General features: G+C 37.9%; 1 protein-coding gene across 1 annotated transcript; it reads left to right on the top strand.

The window, feature by feature from the left end:
* The first annotated feature begins 215 nt into the window (after positions 1 to 215).
* Positions 216 to 16,884, top strand: LOC103940519 (protein virilizer homolog). Its single transcript, XM_048576540.1, has 28 exons — positions 216 to 484; positions 730 to 818; positions 2,834 to 2,957; positions 3,441 to 4,064; positions 4,219 to 4,587; positions 4,684 to 4,788; positions 4,919 to 5,101; positions 5,827 to 5,968; positions 6,062 to 6,243; positions 6,325 to 6,410; positions 6,487 to 6,535; positions 7,044 to 7,110; positions 7,209 to 7,687; positions 7,764 to 7,863; positions 8,251 to 8,378; positions 9,133 to 9,200; positions 9,283 to 9,499; positions 10,073 to 10,288; positions 10,441 to 10,596; positions 10,690 to 10,743; positions 10,834 to 11,048; positions 11,152 to 11,221; positions 11,780 to 12,048; positions 12,796 to 12,976; positions 13,076 to 14,449; positions 14,546 to 15,283; positions 15,539 to 15,610; positions 16,511 to 16,884. The coding sequence occupies exons 1-28, from the start codon at positions 410 to 412 to the stop codon at positions 16,529 to 16,531; spliced, it is 6,453 nt and encodes a 2,150-aa protein (XP_048432497.1). The 5' UTR covers positions 216 to 409; the 3' UTR covers positions 16,532 to 16,884.
* Positions 16,885 to 18,343: the final 1,459 nt, after the last annotated feature.

Genomic DNA, 18,343 nt, shown 5'->3' with positions numbered 1-18,343 from the left:
AATCCTAAGAAATCTACGAAAGAAATCCATACAAATACATAGAAATTTATAATAAAAATTTATATAAATCTGTCAAAATCCATAAAGAATTAAGAATATTTTAAAATCCTTTAAAATCTGTTATAAAAAAAATCTATTAAAATCATGTGAAATCCAAATCCACTGCACCCAAACTTTTCTTTCTAAAATCTCCCAAACTTTTCTTTCTTTTATATTTATTGGGCAAGGCGTATTTTCTCTCTCATTCAGGTCGGCGACACTGCGACAAACCTGAAAAAAAAGCCTCTTGCCTTCTTACTGTCCAAACCCCCACCTTTTCCTCCGGAGAAGAACCTCCAAAACCCTAGAAATTCAAATTCAACGGCTCAAATTCCATGTTTTCTTGACAGGCACTCGAAAATCACAGAGAATGGGTCGCCCCGAGCCTTGTGTGTTGTTCGCCCAGACCTTCGTCCACCCCCATCTCGATGAATACGTCGACGAGGTTCCTCTCTCTCTGCCGCAATTTCTGAATTTTCAATTGTCTGCCATTCGGTTAATTTAGTCCCTGTTCTGCAATTAGCATACGAATTTTGATTTGTTAGTTACTCTTACTTTCTATGAAATCTGTATTGCCAATGCATTACTGCACCGTGTGTATAAAGTACTAATTTTTTTTTTTGAATTTATGCTTGCTTTTTCTTTCCATTATTTAAATGTTACTCATTCAAAGCGAATTGTGGGTTTTAGGTATTGTTTGCTGAGCCCATTGTCATCACTGCCTGCGAGTTCCTTGAACAGAACGTGTCTTTTGCATCTCAGTCAGTAACACTTCTCGGGTAAGCGGCTTTACTGTTTGGAGTTGTTTCAGCCTTTACCTTTGTTTGTGTATTTCAGAATATTGTGATTCGATCTTTTAGATTAAGCCTGAACATGAACATGCTGGTCATGATATTCAGCATTCACTTAAGCTTGTTACAAATACCGTAGCTTAGATCCGGCCTGAAATGCTTTCACATCTGACAAAGAATTTTTTTTTTTCTTTTCCTATCTTACAAATACCATATCTTCAGCTGCAGAGGTTTGGGAGCTATCGTTCTCTGGGAATTCTTTTTATTTTGTCAGATGTGAAAACATATAGGTTTTCTATGTCTTTGGGAATTCTGTTTATCTTGATGTATCTCCCCTTGGTATGAGTTGTTGCTGCAGGTTACATGTTTAGTGTTCTTCTAAACTGGACTCCTTGTTCACTAATTTTGTACCGCTCCACATGTTTTTTTAATGAATATTTCTATTTCTTATTAGAAAAGAAAAGAAAAACATTAGTCCAGTTGCTATTGCAAAGTTTAGTAACTTAGTTAAATCTTTTTCTCTCCCTTAAAAAATTCAGTGTCAGAAATTTAGTGAGACTTTTATCTGGTAACCAAGGATAAGGGATAAAACGTGAATTCTTCAGTGAAGGGTAATCCGTTTCAAGATCTAAGGAAAAAGACGTTTAGGTGTTGAAGTTTTGATTAAGAGGGATGCACATTTATTGTGGAGAAGCAATTAGCATGTTGGCATCTGAAGTAGGTATTGCCATGGTGCTAGCAGGTGGGGTTCCCTTTGTGTTTATCATTTCACTGTGGTGTTCAGAGGCTCTTGTAGAACCTTTGAAGAAACATTTCACAGGGAATTAATTCTTTTACTCAAAATCTTTGCCTTGGGATAGGATTAAATTTCTGAAGATAAATAGGGTGGGGATAGGTGGCTTATACTCACAATTTTTCACTCATCCTCTTACCTATTGGGTTGGAACTTTAACCTCTGAAGGAGCCTAAATGTGATTGAAATTAACGAAGGCTTTCTTCCCCATTATCAATTTATCAAAGTTCATTGATTGAAAATGTTTACTTTTATTAGGCCAGGTTGATGGGAGGGCTTTCAATTAGAATTTTCTAAGACGTACAAATCTTGTTTTAATTGGTTGATTAATAAATTGTGTTTACCTATTCTCAAAACCCAACCCGACCCAACCCGAATGATTTGGAATGCTAGGATATGTAGTGAGTTACAAGTGCTTGTTTGGAGAATTACTCATGGGACAGTCAACATGTGCAACAATGTTGACTGTAGGGGGTCTGATATATCTCTTTCACTTTCAAGGTCTATTATGTGCAAACTTGAAGCAGAGGATACTGGTCATTATTGTGGAGAAGCATTGTTACTTTGGAAAACTTTTGGAGGAAGTGTTGTGTATTGGCATTTTTTTTCATTTGTTTGGCTTAGAATGACAAGAAGTTCTAGGATTCATACAGCTGACCCCACTTAGTGGGAAAGGGCTTTGTTGTTGTTTTGCTTGGAATGATAGGAAGTTTTGAAAAAAGGATGGAGGAGGTGTTAGAATTTGGGGATAGATCATAGTCAGGTTTTGGGCTTCCTTGTAGGTTTTAGCTGCAGAGTTTTTAGAGATATCCCTTTCTTTGTTCTTCTGCATGCCTTATGAGGAGCTACAGTTACTTGATTAAGGAATGTGAGAGGGATTTGCAAATAACTACTTGGAGTCACTAGCAAATCCCTCTTACATGCCTTTGTCATGATTATGTAGTGCATCTCTAGTCCCCTTTGTAGTCTATTTCTTCCTCACTTAGCCTCAAGCCATTGGAACTTGGAAGCCGCTCACCCATACTTGACCTTTATTTGTTCTCTTTAAAATATTGTTCTCTTTCTGAATTTTAAAAATAAGGGTTTCCATTCTTATACCAAAAATCAATGAAATTCTGGGCTTTTTTCCCCTGAAATTTGGTTTTCTTGTTATGCCAGATTATGCTTGATAGATATTGCATATGTTCTGAAGTGGTATTGTTGTTTACAGGGCTACTTCACCTCCTTCATTTGCTTTGGAGGTCTTTGTTCAGTGTGAGGGGGAGACAAGGTTCAGGCGCCTCTGTCTGCCTTTCCTATATTCTCCTTCTTCTTCAAATGTGCTAGAAGTAGAGGTAATTATCATATTGACACATGATAATGTTACATCCTGTATTCTGCAAAGTTCTACTCTTTTTTTTATTTGTTATCTTTTGATGGTTGACTGTCAATGTTGAGCTGATGAGTATGTTCCTGTTTATAGATATATTTTTTTAGCTTTATAAAATGTGCCAATTCCCTCCGTAAGTAATGATTTTAGGTCATCTTAAACTTCTTATGTAATTACTTCTTTATGGAGGAAATAAATTTCTAGCCTAACATTATACTAAAAAGTCATAATTTAATAGGTCGACAAATGCACTTAGAGAAAAAAGAGTTGGGAACATTTTGGTTTCAGTTTGTTTTGTTTCTGTTCCCTTCTCCTTGTCTTAGCTATAGGTGAACCTAGTTGTTATTATTGATGAACTGTCTCCTCTCTCTCACACACGCAACATTCATGGGTACATCGTTGTTTTTCTTTATTGACTATTCTCACAGGAGTCATTGCTTATCTGCAGGCCGTTGTAACTAATCATCTCGTTGTAAGGGGCAGCTACCGCAGTCTTAGTTTAGTCATATATGGAAACACGGCAGAAGATCTAGGGCAATTCAACATTGAATTTGATGATAGCTCCATAACTAATCTTGTTAGCTCTACTGAGGGAAAGCTTGAAGACCTCCCTCTTGCTTTACATTCAACTAATCTGAAAATTGAGGAATCCATATCAACTCTTAATACTCTATCTCTACCTGTTGCGGCATCAGATGTATCTGTTGAAGCTAAGCATTTGTTACAACTGATGTTGAAGGTCTGTGAGTTGCCCAATCTAGGTGATGCATTGCATAAAATTGTCGGCATTGTAGTATCAGCTGCCACTTCTTATGTCACCTCTTCTTGGGGAAGATCCAGTGAGTGTGAAGAGTTGCGCAATGTTCTTAGTGAGGCCAGAACAGAGCTTATGGAGCTCTATAAGGTCTTTAAAGGCGAATCAGGGAATGATTTAGCTGAATCACTTGAAGACAACGGGCTTTTTGAGTTTGAGGTTGAATTAGCAAATTCTAAACAGTTGGTGGATGTGTTAAGTCAGTACTTTCGGTTTAGTAGGGATTTCTTGAGTGTTGCACATCACCAACTTCCACAGGTGATTAAATTACAACTTCTTTCATTTCTGTACTCCATATTTTCAATATACAACAGATGAAAAGGCATGTGCTCTCTCTTTCTCTCTCTCTCTCTACACCCATGTGCCCACATTGAATGTGATCGATTTTTTAAAGTTGTATATTTGTTTTCAGAATACAAATGTCATGCTGGGGTTGAGTGTGGCTTTTCTTTTGTGCTCTGGAAGAGAAAGCTGCTTTCATTTTGTTACTGGTGGGGGAATGGAGCAGCTTGTACATGCTTTTTGTTGTAGCAATCAGAAATCTGCTGCTACTACATTACTGCTACTAGGAGTTGTTGAGAAGGCTACTCAGCATTCTTTTGGCTGTGAAGGATTTTTAGGTTGGTGGCCACGTGAAGATGAAAAAATCCTATCTGGTGCCAGTGATGGTTATAGTAGATTGTTAAATCTGTTATTGCAAAAACAGCGTCATGATATTGCTTCTTGTGCAACTTACGTCCTTCATCGGTTAAGATTTTATGAGGTTGCTTCAACATTTGAGGTATACTTCCACTTTGGTGACCCTGTTTGTGGTTTTACTTCTGTTTGTGCGAACTATAATTTAAGTGGTTTCTTATGGTAATTCCATTCTTTTCAGTGTGCAGCTTTGTCGGTATTGGGTGGTCTATCTACTTTTGGTAGGGTCACAAGTGGTACTTTGGACATGCTTATCTGTGCAAAGTCACTACTTAAAAAGCTGTTGGTCAGTTGTCATTTTGTTGCTTTTGGTTTTAGCTATGTAAAACCTTTGAGTATATTTTTTCAACTTTTGATGTCCCAGAAACCTGCATTGCAGTTTTTTTGTTCATACTTATTGACAAGTATTTATGCAGAAATTGATAAATTCACGTGGTCCAATTGAAGATCCTTCTCCAGTTGCCCGAGCCACCAAATCCTTGATTCTTGGTCAGACAGAAGGTTTGTCGTCATATAAAGCATCCAACAACTTAATTGCTTCTTCAAATTGTTGTTTCTCAAATTGGGATATCGACATGCATTTGCTGGCTCTTCTCAAGGTAAATTTCCCCATTTGCTCTTTCAGCTACTTCCTCAAAAACTGAGATATGGTTAATTATATGGTTTATTTGTATAGTCTCTATGTTGTACGGCCTGTTACCTTTTGTCAGTGATTTTAAAGGAGTGAAAGTCTAGGCTTGGGACCAACTTTGCTAGATTTGAAAACTATACGCCTCAGAGCATTGGCAGACCAAATAGAGAGTAGAAGTAGCATTTGCAAGGAAACTAAGTATGTGGTAGGAGGGATGTGGTGGAGAAATATAGTTTTTGGATAGACCTGACTAACACAGGGGTAGAGTTTCAGTATTTTATTAGCTCAATTCTATATCCAAATTGTTGATGACAGTCTATCTAATCACTTCAAACTAAAATTGCTTATTCAACTGCATGATCAAATTAACTATAATACTGTTAACTTCATTATCCAGAATCAAGTTAAATTGAAATTTCTCTGATCTGCTCACTCCCTTAATCAGATGAAGTTTGGAAATCAAGTCCATAAATTGTTTTCCAACTTTCGTATCATTTTCCAGTGCGTTCTCACTTTCTCTTTATTCCACAACACAGTTTAAATTTTGATATTTGTTCTTGTTAAGATTATGTATTGGAATTTATGTTGCAATTTGTGACTGATATTCTAACTTTTTTCTTTTTTGCTCAATGTTTATACAATACAACCATATTAATTTTTTACTAAGCAATGTTTAAAATACATTGGTAGCAGGACAAGGGATTTCTACCTCTATCAGTTGCAATATTGACGTCATCCATATTGCGTTTAGAAGTCGGACGTGTGATGGACATATTTGTGGATGTTGTGTCATCAGTTGAGGCCATAATTCTTTCCTTTCTTTTTTGCCGCTCAGGTCTCTCTAATGCTGTCCTATTTTCAAGCCACCTATCCATCAAATCCAGATCATGTTAATGATAATTATGACATTGCATGTTTTCTTACTCAGGCTTAATTTTTCTTCTGCACCACCCTGAACTTTCTGCAACAATAATACATGCCCTAAGGGATGCTGATGACGTGAATAAGGATGCGTGTCTTCCTCTTCGATATGCATCTGTTTCATTATCCAAAGGATTCTTTTGTGCTCCACAGGATGTTGGAATTATTGTTGGGGTCCATTTGAGGGTGGTTAGTCCTTTGGCTCCTTTTGGTTTCAAAATATTACGGTCTTTCAGCTAAGATTAGCAACTTTCTAATGCTTTGGTGCAGGTTACTGCTGTAGACCGTTTGCTTACTGCAGCACCAAACTCTGAAGAATTTTTATGGGTGTTGTGGGAACTATGTGCTCTTGCAAGGTGGAATGGAATTCATCTTGTTGATTGTGGGTTGTTTATACATGGTCTTTAACCACTTTTCTGTTATGATTTGCAGGTCTGACTGTGGACGCCAAGCATTATTGGCTCTGGGATATTTTCCGGAGGTACTGATGAATATGCGATCTGAAACCATATAGTAATAACTAACGCAAAAGTCTTCTTCCAACCAATTTAAACTAGCAACCCTATCATCTATGTGGAACTTATCTTGGCTTTTGGAAATATTTCTTATATATTAATGATCTACTATTGGTAACTCATTTTCTTATATTGAATTCTAAAGTTTTCATCTATATCACATATTATAACTTTGAAGTTCTGTTTTATTTTATTTGACTGGTACAAAGTGTTTGAACTTAGGTATAAGATACAAGCCAAAGAGGGTTTACCAACTAACTTAAGCAGTATTATGCAACTTTATTCTGGTATACAATTCTGATCACAAATGTGGATGTGTATGGTGCCTTTACAAATATCAAAATCTAACAAGGTAGTATCTGTGGTGTCTGAACAATAGTTCTGTTTGTTGTTCTTGGTAATCCTATTGTTAGATTATTCTTTATAGATACATATTTCAGTTTATTGACAAATGAATGCATATCCATTTTGTAGGCTGTTAAAATTTTGATTGAAGCTTTACATTCTGCCAAGGAACCAGAGCCAGTTGCTAAAAATAGTGGTTCTGCACTTGACCTTCATCTAAAGACTAAATCCGAAAGTTTGACAATATTGTACTTTTAGTTATTCATTTACACAGTTGGTGTTCTGGATATTCAGGAGCCCCGCCGTTAAATATTGCCATATTTCACTCAGCTGCTGAGATTTTTGAAGTTATTGTTTCTGATTCCACTGCATCTTCTCTTGGATCATGGATTGGACATGTTATGGAGCTCCATAGGGCGTTACATTCCTCTTCTCCTGGGTCAAATAGAAAAGATGCCCCCACACGGCTGTTGGAATGGATAGATGCTGGTGTTGTATATCATAAAAATGGGACAACAGGTCTTATACAGTACGCTGCTGTGTTGGCTTCTGGAGCAGATGCCCACTTGACTTCAAACATCCCACTGGTGTCAGATTTGGCTGATGTAGAAAATGCTGTTGGAGATACCTCTGGTGGTTCTGATGTTAATGTTATGGAAAATCTTGGAAAGTTTATATCTGACAAGACTTTTGATGGTGTTAATCTTCGTGACTCTTCCGTAGCACAGTTGACAACAGCATTTCGCATTTTAGCGTTCATTTCAGAGAACTCAGTATGTGATTTTCTACTTTTGTATTTACCATTATGGTGAATTTTTTGTGTTGCTCATGTTGCTCATGTTGATGTAGACTGTTGCTGCTACTCTGTACGATGAAGGTGTTGTACCAATAATATATGCAGTTGTGGTCAATTGTAGGGGTATGCTTGAGAGGTCCTCGAACAGTTATGGTATGTTGATCGGAATAGTTGATTTGTATGTATAACCACTAAAATTGTTCCCCTAAAAGGTTTGCAACCAAACTTGTCCCATCAAAATCACTATAGACTTGGGGGGAAGAGGTGATTTCATGTCCACTTCAACTTTTCAGTGTTAAGAGTTATCTGTATATTTCTATGTCCTTGCTCTGTTTATTATGTTCTGTGCTGTCTTCAATTTGGCTGCCCAACTTTTCCTCCTCTTGCTTATAACTTTGTTGCAGTTACAGATTCCTTTCATTTCTTTTAGAACCTTCTTCTCAAATCCGACACTTCCTATTATACAATATTCTGATATTTTAATGGGTCCATTTTGTTGGACTTTTGAAAAATTTGCTCTTATTTTGCCACCTTGAACAGATTACCTTGTTGATGAGGAGTGCAATACTACATCAGATTTATTGTCAGAACGTAATCGTGAGCAGAGTTTAGTTGATCTTCTGATTCCTACAATTGTGTTGTTGATCAATTTGTTGCAGAAATTGCAGGTTTGCTAAATTTTGTTTCTAGCTTCTTTATGATTGATTTCTATATGGGAACTTTTGTTTGATTGAGAGAAGCAGCAGTTCATATTGAAGCACAGTTGTGTCTGTAAAATGGTTATTATCTAATCTGGATGCTTACATGATTCATGTTAGAGAATTTGAAATGTTGGTAATCTCATTGGGTAGAACAACCTTTTATCTAGGGTGTAGTGTAGATGTGTTGACGTTAGCAGCTACGGTTTTGGTCATGTTATATCATATTTTTGATTGGCTAGAATCTAACTAAATTTTGAGAAAGGATACTCGGACTAGGGTTCTTAGATGTGTATTGTGTAGACATTTGAAGCTGTAGTTTTGGTCATGTTATATCATAGCATTGATTGGCTACGAATCTAACTAAATGGAATTTTCATTTCATTTTACCCCATGACTTGTAGACGAGAGGGAAAACTTTTCCTTCTATGTAGGGCAGAGAATAGCTGTGTTTGGATAGAGTAATTTGTCCATGAATATATCTCATTTTTGAGAAAGGAAGCTTTCACTACCTCACACTATTAACAAACTGTTAAATGGAAATTTCATTACATCCTACTGATCTGTAAAGAGAAAATGTTTGATGTTCCATCCTTCTGTTTTAAGATTTGGGGATTGCATGAACTTGCTGCCACCTTTTAATTTTGAGTTTGTTTGGGACTTAACCACTGTATGCTCTCACTAGTTGTCTGTTAAAATGTGGTCTTTGGACTGCTATCTGTAGGAAGTACAAGAGCAGCACAGAAATACCAAGTTATTGAATGCCCTTCTACGATTGCACCGAGAAGTAAGGTAACTGAGTCATCCTCATTTTCCTCTTCCCTAGGTATTTTAGTTTTATTCATATAATTTGACTGAACTTATTCAATTGCAGTCCAAAATTAGCCGCATGTGCAGCGGACTTATCCTCTTCTTATCCTGATTCTGTGCTTGGTTTTGGAGCTATCTGTCACCTTCTTGTGTCGGCACTTGCTTGTTGGCCAGTGTATGGCTGGACTCCTGGTCTTTTCCACTCCCTCCTTGCAAATGTTCAAGTTCCTTCCTTGCTGGCCTTGGGTCCAAAGGAAACATGTAGTTTGCTTTGTCTTCTGGTATGCATTTCTTCTCTGGTTCCCTTTCTTTTGTATTGTGGGAATATCATGTTCTTTGTAATCGATTTACTGAAAAATTTAAGATATGTTTCATATGGAGCTTGACGTAGAGCTGTCTAAGCCTTTCCTAGTCTCAGGATCATTTAAAACAGCAGTGGTTTAGCATGCCTAGTTCAATGTGCTCTTTAATAACCCTCATGTATCTGTAATTAGTGGTGCTTCCTCCATTCTTGGTTTCTGTTTATTGTGCACTTGATGCACCAAAGAGCATCATGTTATGCTGATTATTCACTTTGTAAATTTTGCAGTCATTCTTTTCTTAGCCGGTAACTTGAACTGTACTCAATTCGTTGGGTTTAAGTCTAAATTGTTATTTGGATATAATCAACGATTATTGACACATCTAGTTTTCTTTTCTGATAAATTTTTGTTTATTGAGTTGGTAAACCTGGCATACTTTGCCTAAACCATCAGATATGTTATAATTTCCACCTTAATGGACTGCCAAATGATGTGTGACACGTGTTTTTAACATGTTTCCTCTTGTGTTTTCTTCCTTTCTGGGAATGCAAGAATGATTTATTGCCTGATGAAGGGGTCTTGCTCTGGAAAAATGGGATGCCCTTGTTGAGTGCCCTTAGAAATTTGTCTGTTGGGACTGTTTTGGGTCCTCAGAAAGAGAGACAGGTCAATTGGTATTTGCATCATGAGCATCTGGAGAAGCTGCTCAGCCAATTGACGCCACATCTTGACAAAGTTGCCCAGATTATCCAACATTATGCTATTTCTGTATGTGATTTCTTTCAGTGAAGTTGCCTGTTATTTTACTTTTTGTTTTCTTTTTCATACCTCTGAGAGAAAAGAGTAGGCAGTGGACCCATTCTCAATGGATACTTGCCGCTTTTGTTATCTTGCACGACTAATGAGATCACTTTAAACAGGCACTGGTGGTCATTCAAGACATGCTTCGAGTCTTTATTATTCGTATTGCTTGCCAAAGAGCAGAAAGTTTTCCCGTACTTTTACGACCCATATTCTCATGCATTCGTGATCATGCTTATGACTCGCCTTCGCCATCAGATACGGATGCTTATAAGGCAAGTTTCTTGCCACTGATAAAAAGTTTAATAGTTTGTGTATTGTTGTATGTTGAAGTGTCCCCTCTTCTCTCTCTCTCTCTCTCTCACCAGGTTTACAGATATCTTGATTTCATTGCTAGCTTATTGGAGCATCCGCGTGCCGAGGTTTGCATTTTAATTGTTGATTTATTTTGTTACCTTCCTTTTATCTATAAAAAAATCATTGGATTTTCACCTCTGCTTTTCCTTTCGCAGGGACTATTATTAAAGGAGGGTGCATTTCAGTTGCTACCTAGAGTGTTGAATAGGTGTTTAATTGCCATTGAGACAGGTGGAATACAGAATCTCGATGTTAGAAGTTCAGCTGCATTTGGATTCGGTTTGCTCAGTTGGTGCCTCCCTGTATTCAAGTCCTTCTCATTGATTTTTAATTCTCAGGCATCCCTGCACCATGCGGGGAAAAATGATTTGTAAGTAGATAAGATACATAGTTATATTACCATTATTTCTTTTCTTTTTAATTGGATGATACAATTTGACCTTGTGTATGCTAAACTACTTCTGGTTTAATAGGAATGAATTTGAAAAGTTGACTACTGATGATTGCAAAATCTTTTTAAAGCATCTCCTCAGGTTTTGTCAGGTAACTCCCTTCTTCCTCTGTACCTGAAGTTGGATTAGTGTATGTTGGTCAGTGTGCTGTTCCTACAGGAGCTAGTTTTTGTTTTCTACCGGGTCTGAAAGAGTAAATAAGAATTGCGCTGGAACACAAAATAAGCAAATGCTCGGCATTCTGAAGATATTTGGGAAAATTGAGTATTGGAGATAATAATTTTCTGGGGCTTATGATGATTTTGAGCTGTTATGGAATTATTAATATGACAAGTGACTAAATCAACTTCACATTGCCGTTATGGAATTATTAATATGACAAGTGACTAAATCAACTTCACATAGTGAAATATTCACTCAGATAAGATAACTAATATCTAGACGAGGAAAGAGTTCTTAGTTTTATCTCTCTCTTATAAGAAAGTAACTGGGGAGAGATAGAGAAGCATAAAGCATGATGGACAAGGGGTCCATCAGAATCAGACAACTAAAGATGTAGCCGTAATATCCAAAACCTGTGCCAAATGGAAGAAACCAGTAAAAGATTTGGAACTTCTTATTTGATCCGTTGATGCTCCTTGCTTTCCAGGTTCTACCAGTTGGAAAAGAATTACTTGCCTGTCTTATTGCTTTTAAAGAACTGGGTGCTTGTAGTGAAGGTAAAAAAGCTTTAGCAGCCACTTTGTATCCTGCTCTCTCTGTTGAGGATCATGAATGGAGAAAGAGTCCCCCATTGTTATGTTGCTGTAAAAACTTGTTAAGATCAGTTGACTCGAAAGAAGGGTTGTCAAGTTATGGAATTGAGACTGTCAATGCATTGTCTCTGGGATCTTTCCGCTTCTGCCTTGATGGGGAAAGGTGATTACTCTTGCCTTATTGGCTATTTTACAAAATCACATTTTTAGTGTAGGCTTGTTAATTGTTGTATGTTTTGAGTTGTTTAACACTGTCAATTTGTTTGCCTAAAAACCATCAAGGTTTCACAGTATTGTGTTGTTGAACCATATTCTTTCTCCTTCTACTTGTTTTGTTTCACATACTCGGCAAACTTCAGAGCTATAAAAGATGACACTCCCTTAAAGTTAGTGTTTTTTTCATTTGTAGGGATTTTGTTGCTCACTGAGGCCAAGATGGTGCCATATATTTTATTTTTCCAATGGGCCTTTTGTTGTACAACGAGGCACATTGGCTAGAATTAGGAAGTACTGGGGCTATCCTTAAACAGATTTTGAAATGCTTGCAAGTCAATTTTGAGGATAGTGATTTTGGCATTGGTTGCCAAATTTGCATTTATTTTAGGTTTCACTAAAATATTATTTCTTAAGTAAACTTAGCTTTTTATTTAGAACCATTATATTAGAATTCTATTTGATCACCTGAAGTAACTTTGCTTTACAATTGTATGACCTTACTTGAACAAGGTTTGTGCTACCGGCTGTACCTTTCTGTCCTTGAGTTCTGATGTATTTTGGGGTGTCTCTATGCACATGTGCTATATTTATTGGTTTTGATTTCTTCTGTTCGTTATCTGCATTCTTTAAGCTTTTGAATGGTTTTTTTAATATCCACGTCACTGGTTAGACTTATGGCTTACTTCTTTGTTAGATTGAATCCAGACATGGTTGTTGCGGTAAAACTCCTGTTCGGAGTTTCTGATGATGATATAGCCGAAGCAGATGGTGTGCCTGATGGAAACTTGAGCTATATTTATGAATTGACCTCTCTATTGAAGACCATGGAGGCTGACCATATTGCTGACTCTGATACTCAAACCCCTTTGTATGAGGTATAACTGGTTTTGATTTATTCTTTCATAGAATTCTTTGTAATCTCCAATTGTTTTTGCATAGTATTAATATCTGACATCGTCTTCATCCATACACAGGTTCTAGAATCTGCGAAATCATTAACATTGCTGTTGCAGAAACCTAGTTCGTTGTTAAAGGTGGATGATGTCTTTTCTGCTGATTCCATTCCTCTGCCGCCAAATATTCTAGTTTCTTCAAATATCCATATAATGCCAGATGGTGGTGCTGAAATGGCTGACGATTATCTTTACCAAGGATCACTTGGAGACAAGTTTCAGTGGGATTGTCCCGATAAATCATCAGAATCAAATCTTAAGAGGAAACAGCCACCATCACTTGATGGCCCAAATAGGCGTGCGAGAGGAGAAAACTCCACGGCTGAGACCACAAATCAAAATGTGTTTTCACGAGGACTGGGTTCAACTATTGCGTCATCGGGGCCTACTCGTAGGGATACCTTTCGGCAGCGCAAACCAAATACCAGCCGGCCTCCTTCCATGCATGTTGATGACTATGTTGCAAGAGAAAGGAATGATGGTGTTTCTAATTCTAATGTAATAGCAGTCCAGCGGGTGGGATCTACTAGTGGGAGACCTCCGTCAATTCATGTCGATGAATTTATGGCCAGGCAAAGGGAACGTCAGAATCTAGTGTCACCGGTAGTTGCAGATGCGGCTGTACCAATGAAGAGTTCAACTCCTTTGAATGACACAGCTACGGAGAAGTTCAACAAACCTAAACAATTGAAAGCAGATCTCGATGATGATCTTCAGGGCATTGACATAGTATTTGACGGTGAGGAGTCTGAACCTGATGACCAATTGCCCTTTCCTCAGCCGGATGATAACCTGCAACAGCCCGCTCCTGTCATTCTTGAGCAAAATTCTCCCCACTCTATTGTTGAAGAGACAGAGAGTGATTTGGTGACTCCAGTAGCATCTAATATGGATGAGAACACACAAAGTGAATTTTCTTCTAGGATGTCAGTTTCGCGTCCTGAAATTCCATTGACCCGTGAACCAAGTATTTCTTCAGATAAAAAGTACTTTGAGCATTCTGATGACTCGATGAATGCTACATTACACAAGGCCTCTAGTAGTTTTGACTCTGCAACAGCAGCAAACAATCTTAGATTCCCTGTCTTTGCTTATAATAACTCTTCAGCATCTTCCATACAGATACCAGTGGGTTCTAGGATGACTCCACAGAATTTCTTTCCGAAGAATAGTCCACAGCGTGCTGGCAATGCTAGCAATGTGCCTCCAGGATTTTATGACCAGAGATTTCTTCCAAATCAACCTCCTTTACCTCCCATGCCACCTCCCTCAACTCCCATGCCACTTCCCTCAACAGCTGTGATATCGCAGACTTCTGATTCTGTTCCAAGTCAATCATCCCCTTTTATGAACTCTATGACTGATGTACAGCAGCCACTTCCAACACCCTTTCAGGTAAGTTCTATAGACATTTTTCTTCACCTGTCTCATGTAGCTGTCTCTTGCTGGTTTTTCTGCATTTATGTAACCCTTTGCTGTGCTTCATTGCAGATTCGTTCAGATTATCTTTCTGCATTCAATAATGGTTCCACATCTTCAAGAAATTCCATCTCTTCTCCTAGTGGAGCTGTCAGACCACCTCCACCACTTCCTCCTACACCACCTCCTTTTTCATCTAGTCCGTATAATTTAACACCCAATAGAACTATTACCCAGTCTTCAATGTATAATCAGACTAGTGCGGGAACAACTGAACTTCCTCAGAGTTCTACCACACCTTCAGGGGCCAGAGTGAATACCTACTCGCCATCGCCACACATGGTTTTCCGGCCTGGTTCTAATTCTATGGGTCTTTATGGAAGCATCCCAACTCAGCTGCAAGGCGACAATGCAACTGTATTGCAGAATCTCTCTATCGCTCAGTCTTCCGTTCAAGTAATTCATTCCCTTGGTCAGTTGCAGCCGTTGCAGCCACCACAGATTCCACGCCCTCCACAACCACCCCAACATCTTAGGCCACCTATGCAAGCTTCACAACATTTGGAGCAAGGTGTATCTATGCAGAACCAAGTTCAAATGCATTCACTACAGATTCTGCAACAGCCACATGTTTCACCTATGCATGCCTACTATCAACCCCAACAGCAGGAATTTGCTCATGCACAGCAGCAACAGCAAGTTGACCATTCGCAACAGCAAGCAATGCATCAATCAGGGGATGCTACGTTGCAACAAGAAGATCCCGCAATGTCATTACATGAATACTTCAAGTCTCCAGAAGCTATTCAGGTATTTGCTACTTAGGATCCTTGCAGAGTGAAAAGACCATTTCATGAGTTTTGAATTTTCCTTCAGACCCTTTTGTGGCATCTTTCTGCAAAGAACTTCAGTTTTGGAGCTTCTTCAAATAGATCTTTTTAAATTGTTTGGGTGCTTGGGTGGGTGGGGGGAGGGCATACTTTCTGCCTAAAGCTTTTAGATTTGTTTGACAGTGTGGCCTTTAGCTTTGGTCTCTTCTAATTATTCGTTTTCCTTCTATGGCAGTCTTTATTGAGTGACCGAGATAAACTTTGCCAGCTTTTGGAGCAGCATCCAAAGTTAATGCAGATGCTTCAGGTATTTTTTCTTATTGTCTTAGGCCTCCTCTATTAGCCTGCGAGTTCATGTTTCCACTTATCAATATTTGTTTTCTTAATCTGGAATAATGGGGAATCTGTATTGAGTCACCAAATGTGTAGGGTTTATACAATTGAGGCTAAAATGGTTATTAAAAAAAAAAAAAAAAGAAAAGAAAAAAAAAGCTATACAACATTAGATACTTTGAAATAACTACTGTACGAATGGGTTTGAATGAACTGTATAGGAATTCTTGTAATCACGTGTTTTGAAAATTGTCTTCTAATTCAGTCTTTTGGTATGCATGGATAATCTGATTAAGGGCTTGTTTGGAAGTGCCTTCAAAATGGATGAAAACGCTTTTGGTGAAAATGTTTATGGTACCAATCCTTGGAAAAATGCTAGTGAATCTTTGGAAAAGCACTTAAAAGTGCTTTTGGAGCCCAAAAACATTTTTGCTAAAAGCGCTTTCAGTCATTTTAAAAGCATTTCCAAACGAACCTCGAGTAATCTAAAATACGTAACAAAATGTCCATGCTTGAATTCTCTCCTCCCATATAAGTCCTTAGTTAACATGCTCATGTTTTCCCCCTCATTTTTATCTTGTGTATTTTTGGTTTTTGTGATCCCAGTTATGGAGCTTCTTTCCTCTGGATTTGTTTGGAATTTTCTTTTTATGGCTTAAAAACGATGTCTTGTCCTTGTTTGCCCCGAACATATACTTCTAAATTTTAATAACCGAGTCGAGACTCTTCCCTGTATGCGTTTTCGGTTTACTTTATTTGCTCTCTCCTTGTATGTTTCTACCTGGAGAATGTCATAGTTCTTGTTTGTTCTCTCTTCTCGGATACTATGCCGTTCTAACGCTCTAGATTTGTTTTATTTCATGTGAATTAACAGGAGAAGTTGGGCCAGATATAACGGAATGACCAAAGAGTCAGTATAGTCTCTCCAAAGCATCTAGGAGTTATCAAGTGACGATCCAAGTCTTGCAACCCCAAAGCATCTAGGAGTTAACCTTTGATCAATCATTTAATTTTGGTCCCCTGAAATTTTGTATTGATAATGTTCTATAAAACTGTACATTATTATTTTCCCACCTTGATAATGTCATTCAACAATATAAGAAGAGGTGTAATATTAGTGTAATTCCTTCATGAAAATGTCGATATATCAACGAATGAAAACGATTTAAATGATTTTTGTAGGCATGATTTTCAAATGGAGATTAAGAGATTAAACGGTTTCGATTATAAAAGTCTGTGATAAGGATATTTTATTTGTAAGTGAGAAAATAAGTACATCCCCCTAGAGAGGAATGCAAGCATTATCCTTTCCGTAATTAATCATACTGGCAAAAAACTTGAGCGAGATGACAACAAACTTAACAAATTTGTTTGAATCGGAAAATCATAAATGAAATAAAATGAAGACAAAACTACTTCAAAATATACCAATAAAGATGTGTATATTAAACTGATGAAAGAGTCACCGTTTAACGAGAAGGGGTTTTAGTTTCACTTGCATGGTTGCATGGATGCATGGATATGGATTGTGGAGGATACAAGCGATAATAAAAAAAGGAAATTCGAACTTAAAATTTCAAATGAAGATAGGAAAGAGAAGAAACAAACTCAAAACTCAGTGCAAAAATAGATATTTTTAACTAATAAGCTGCAGATTAATTGAGAATTCTCAATTAGTAGTAAAGTTGGAGTTATTAGTTATAATTAAACATATAATATAGAAGGCCGTCTGGTCCTCAAGGTACCGTTTGGTACGTGAGACGGGACGGAACAGAGTGGGACAAGGCGTTCTATCCCACGTTTGGTGCGCCTAAAACGGGTGGAACGAGCTATTCCACGGGACAAGTTTTGGGTGAATTTTCGTTCCACCTCACCCTCCTGGAACGACTCGTTCCACATGCGTGGAACACAAAATTATAACCTCTCCGTCTCCTTCTTCTTCCTCCTTGTTTCCATCCGAGGGCATCTTTGCTCCTGCTCTGTTCTGTTCCGTCCTGTCCCGTCCCGTCCCGTCCCGTCCCATCCCATTCCGTTCCGTCCCGTCCCGTCTGCATACCAAACGATACTAACCATTACCCGTTTCGAGGGTTTTGCTTCCTTCATCTCTGTCACGACTCGTGAGTCACGAGTATGCATGATCATGGCACCAATAACCTCGTGCTACGTGTGGCAAAGACTGACACCCGCTATCAGCCTACGGTGATGTGACATGTGACATAGTTACAGTCTCTCATATCCCTAACTCCCTTTACGTCCTTAAGAGCAACTCCAGCAGAAGCTGGAGCCCGATGAACTAGCGACAGAAATGACCCAATAACCCCAGCAATCTGCTCCAGTCCATGCAGGCAATGAGGTTCGGGGGAGGCCCGAGTGAGAGGCCAGACTCGAATTGGTGGCCTGAGAGCCTAAGGCCATATGATGCAAGGCTGATGTCGGCCACATTATAAAATTAATAAAAAATATGAAAAAATAACAAACAATTAAAAAAAAATCCGAAATTTTTTTAAAAATTAAAAAAAATATTTAATTTTTCTGTAAATATCTTATCATTATCTTCCACCTTACACCATAATTTTATATTTTCTCAAATACTTTGGGTTGTAATTCCTTATTTAATGAAACGTGGTATAACGAGACCGATTAAAAATCATATCCGAAATTTGAAATAAAATTATTTTTTTATTATTTTATAAAATAAAAAATACTA

The sequence above is a fragment of a genome, unplaced genomic scaffold (assembly GCF_019419815.1).
Source record: "Pyrus x bretschneideri cultivar Hongxiangsu unplaced genomic scaffold, Pyrus_bretschneideri_v1 Contig9, whole genome shotgun sequence".
In the NCBI taxonomy this organism is placed as follows: Eukaryota; Viridiplantae; Streptophyta; class Magnoliopsida; order Rosales; family Rosaceae; genus Pyrus; species Pyrus x bretschneideri.
Note: the sequence above shows the minus strand (reverse complement) of the source record. Positions and strands in the feature narration are given on the sequence as shown.